The sequence below is a fragment of the Marmota marmota genome, unplaced genomic scaffold (assembly GCF_001458135.2).
Source record: "Marmota marmota marmota unplaced genomic scaffold, marMar, whole genome shotgun sequence".
Lineage (NCBI taxonomy): Eukaryota > Metazoa > Chordata > Mammalia > Rodentia > Sciuridae > Marmota > Marmota marmota.
In genome coordinates this window covers 22,412,119-22,416,811 of record NW_025999949.1, presented here as the reverse complement: position 1 = coordinate 22,416,811, position 4,693 = coordinate 22,412,119, and the positions used below count along the sequence as shown (strand labels likewise).

The 4,693-nt window shown below is 43.0% G+C and overlaps 1 protein-coding gene across 1 annotated transcript in view; it reads left to right on the top strand.

The window, feature by feature from the left end:
• The first annotated feature begins 4,507 nt into the window (after nt 1–4,507).
• The window catches only part of Tmem65 (transmembrane protein 65), a 51,129-nt gene continuing 50,943 nt past the window's right edge, over nt 4,508–4,693 (top strand). Inside the window, exon 1 of the mRNA XM_048802405.1 lies at nt 4,508–4,652. Within this exon, the coding sequence (XP_048658362.1) occupies nt 4,508–4,652 (145 nt within the window). The remainder of the gene's footprint in view (nt 4,653–4,693) is intronic.

Below are 4,693 nucleotides of genomic sequence, written 5' to 3'. Positions count from 1 at the left end.
AAAAAACCGCAACCAAATTGATACAGCTAGTAGAGGTTAGAGTTAGGATTTGAACTCAGGGATCTGTGCTCTTTCTGATGTGCTTCATCCATTGGCATCTCAATATGAATTTTAGTATTAGTTTGACAATTTACATGCACACAGAAACACACAAACCCAGCTGCTTTGATTGTTATTGCCCTGACTTTATAGATTTTTTGGAATGATGGCTAATTTTAATGTGTCAGCCTTATTGGGCACATCATTCCTGATTCTCAGGAACTTTGGACTTGGGCTTGGAACATTGTCAATAGTTTTTGAGGGCTTCCAGCTTGCAAACCACAGAGAGTGGGACTTCTCAGCCTCCATAAATCACTGTAATCCCAGTGGCTCTGGAGGCTGAGGCAGGAGGATTGCAAGTTTAAAGCCAGCCTCAGTCAATCCCTCACAGTACATCTTTCTATATATCCTGTTCTGTTTCTCAGGATAACACTGACTAATATATCTGGGGAGAATTGACATACTATTGAGTTTTCCAAACTATTTCCTTCCAGTTATCAAAATCTTCTTTAATTTCTATAATAAAATTTCATCATTTTCATTGTGAAGAAGCGATTTATTCACCACAACTCAAATGGGTTAGGGGCCTTCTGGGCCAGACATAGTGGGGCAAGAACTTACTGAGAGGTGTAATGAAGAAGCTGAAAGTTCAGAAGTGATGAAAGATTCCACTAAGTAAAGTAACAGTTTTAAGAGTTTTACAGTGGGCAGCAATAGCCTGGTGCATAGCATCATAAGTGATAGACAGTAAGTAGCCTTGTGTCCAGCAGCAGGGATGCCAGGGATCTGCAGAGTGATGCTGTGCTGCAGCCTATCATGTGACCATTATTCAGCAGCAATTGTTCATGAGGTCCTCCTCACGTGACTATTACTAAAGCATGATGCTGTCATCTTTAAATGTGAAAAGCGCATTGGGTCTGAACCCAGGCCAAGTTCACCTTCTAGGCCCTCCCTCTTCCATTTCTGGAAACTTCTCCAGCCTGCTAGCATGCCTTTTCAGCACCTTCACATTTAGTCAGAACCTCCTCTTGCTATCCACATCTAGACCTGCCTTATCCTATACTTCTCCACAGTACCATAAAAGAACCTCAAATCCTCCTCCTTCCCACTTCAGAAGAAGTGGATAGAGGATTCAGTCCATATCCAATAGTTAGGTAAGTATTTCTCAAATTAGGGGTGAAACATATAATCCTAGAGGTTTGAGAGGTCTATGGGAATTATATAATGATTGTTGATATTTATTGAGCACTTACTATGTGTCAGGTGCTATTTGGAAAGTTTTACTCATTGCCTTCACTATAAGCCTATAAAGCAGATGCCCCAATCTCCATTTAACAGATTAGTAAACTGAGCAACGTGTCCTTATCCCTATCAAACAGCTGAGCAATCACGGAAATAATGATTTATTGGCCCAATGTTGGACAATTAATAAATGATAGTGTAAGGACCCCTATCCGGGCAGCCTGTGTCTAGAGTTAATGCTTTCAATTACTTTGTCATGTTGTCACTTGAGGCTTGATTGGAGATGGATGGTTCAAGATGATCTCGTGCATATATCTGGCAGTTACTGGAAGATGTTGTATGGGACCTCCTCCTCCAAGTGGTCTTTCCAGCAGGCTATTTCAAATTTTTATATGGCAGCTGGATTCCAAGAGGGTAAATGTTATGTGGAAAAGTATCTTGATGCAATGGCAGCCTCTAACTGTACCACCAGTCTGGCTGTCCCAAAGGCCACAGAACAGATAGGTACATAGACCTAATTAAGATGCTTGAATCAAATATTATCTATACAGCAATTTAAAAACATGCCTTCACATTATTTGGCATTGTTCCCATTGAGAGGTAGGACTATATTCCTTTTCCTTGAGTCTGGGCTGGCCTTAGTGGCTTGCTTTGTAGCCAACAGAATACAATGAAAAGTAATGCTGAATGATTTCCAAGGATAGGTCAGAAAAGTCCATGAGCCTGGTTCTTTTCAGACTCTGGGGAGAAGCCAGTTGTCAGGTGAGAAATTTGCCATGCTAAAGAGGCTATGTGAAGGAACTTTGTATTTCCAGCCAGTTCATATTAACTGTCAGACACATGAGTGAGCCTTTGTATATGTCCAGCCCAGTTGAACCTCAGTTAATGTCTGATTGCCACTATATGAGAGACTTCAGTAAAGAACTGCCCCAAACAAGCCCCTCCCAGGTTTCTGAGCCACAAAATCATGAGCAAAATAAACTGGTTATTTAATCTGCAAAATGTTGTTGTAATATGTTCAGAGCAATAATAGTAATCAGAACAGTTCACCAACCAGTGTGTAAGAAGAAGTGCAGATTAACAAATTTAGGACAGGCTGCAAGGACTATAATACCTAAATTATGTTTTATGCAGACATCATATGTCTTGTCCTTCTCTGGTCTTCCAGCAAGCTGGGTTTTTGTTTCTGGAGAGTTGGAGAGTGGGCAAGGAGGTTCAGCAGATTAAAGGGCCTGGACCCAACATACATCTGTTCTGTGGAAGAGATGAGCAAGTGTGTCTGGCCATAACTGTAGCTGACCATTAGCTCAACTGTTTCACTGCCTTTTTTTTTTTTTGTACTCACTGGCATTTAACTACTGAGCCACATCCCCAACCCTTTTTAAATTTTATTTAGAGACACGGTCTCACTGAGCTGCTTAGTGAGACTTGAGCTTAGCCTCATTTTTGCTAAGGCTGGCTTTGAACTCGGGATCCTCCTGTCTCAGCCTCCCAAGCCATTAGGATTACAGGTGTACGTCACCGTGCCTGACAGTCTGTGCCTTCTTAATAATTAAAGACCACTCACCTTTCTACCCCTTTCTGTAAAGCAGCACTCTCATCTGCTCTATTCTTTTTATCTATGCTCAACACATATTCATTTATTCTAGGTAAAACATCTCATAAATAACTTGCTTCTACATTTTAGTTTTCTCACTGCTTTACAACAGAATGGAATATTCTTAAATAATGCAACAAAGGCATTGGAGTAAGCATGTGCTTATCAGATAAGGTTCATGATGTCTCATTTATTGGTCAAAGCAAGTCATGTAAGTTGACAGTTAATGTGGAAATGGACTACACAAGGGAGTTGATAACAGCAGGTGGAATTCATTAATTCATAGGGAATTACTATTGTTAACAATCTACTATTAACACATGGCCAGGCAATGGTTGTTCCAAGGATCAAATTTTCAGCAATCTGTCTCTGGACTCCACACCCTAACCCAATGTCCTACAGGCTGCTGGGAATGAGTTCTCACAGAGAAGCTTTTTCAAGCCTTACTCTCCAGGCCCCAACCCAAGTCCAATGAATCAGAATCTCTTAGGCATACGGGGTATTTTTAGGTTGGATGAGGTGATAATCTCAGGTACCTGAGACAAAAATAACAGCAGAAGATCCAGTAAACATGGAGGGGGATTTCAAAGACAAAGAGTTCTTGTACTCAAAAAGCCATCCTTTTCTATAGAGTGCATTCATAATTATCATTATTACATAATGGAAGTGAAATTTTTAAAATTTGCTTTGCATGTTTTAGAGCAGTTCTCAAACTCTGGTGTGCATCAGTTTTACCTCAAGCATTTGTTAAAATACAGTGACTGAACTAGCCTACATACTTCAGATCATCTCTAGATAACACATAATACCAAATATGTGTAAATAGTTGTTATGCTGTATTGTTAAGGAAATGACAAGAATAAAAGTCTATATACATGCTCAGTGCAGATGCATCTCTTTCCAAATATTTTTTTTTCTGAGGTTGGTTGAATCTACAGATTCAGAACCCCAGATAGAGGCTGGCTGTATTGCACCGACATATTTATAGCACATCTACTACACATATGGGCTGGGAGCATAGTGGATAAGGATGGGATTTAGATCTACATTACACTTGAGCAGATTTATTGTCTAAGTGGATTTATTCTCTAAGACAGGGTGCCTAAGTATCATTAGAAGCAATCTTCTCTTTCCCTGTAAGAGATAAGGCAAAGCTCCACGGAGCAGGAGACCCTTTGAAACAGGCCTTGAAGTTGCCTAGGACTCGTGGAAATCACAGAGAATCACAGAATTCTTTCCGTCCTGGCATGGAGAGAGGGAAAAATCACAATCAACCACCCAAAAAAGGTCTGTGACATTCTTGCCTCAGGCTCCAGCATTGGCAATCCTCAAGCAGCCCGCTGTCGTCAGACCAGGGAAGAGCATTCTTCGCCTCAAGGTCTCCGGGCTCAAGCCCTCCTTGGGAACGGGTAGAACCGGCCTTGCCTTCTCCAGGGAGCACTCGGCAGTTGCCTCAGCGCCCTGCTGTCTGGCTGCGGTGGGCGCTGACCCGAAGAAGGGCGCAGCTCGGGCGTTTCATTTCCCAAAGGCCTAAGCTGGGAGCTGTGACCTCACCAGGCTCCGAGTGGCCAGCGCCAGGAGAGTGAGGCCGCACGCTGGGGCACCGCTCAAAAGGCTTCCACATTTAGGATGGTGGTGGGGTGGCCCAGGCGGCAGTTGCACAACCGGCTGGCAAGGGGCCCCGAACTCTTTTTCCATGCGGTGGGTTTAAACGTGGCGGCTGCCAGCACAGAGAGCACAAGCCCTCCTTCTTCCACCTCCACGCACGGAGAAGGTAGGGACGCGTGTGCGCCTCCCCCGGGCCCCCCACCCCCA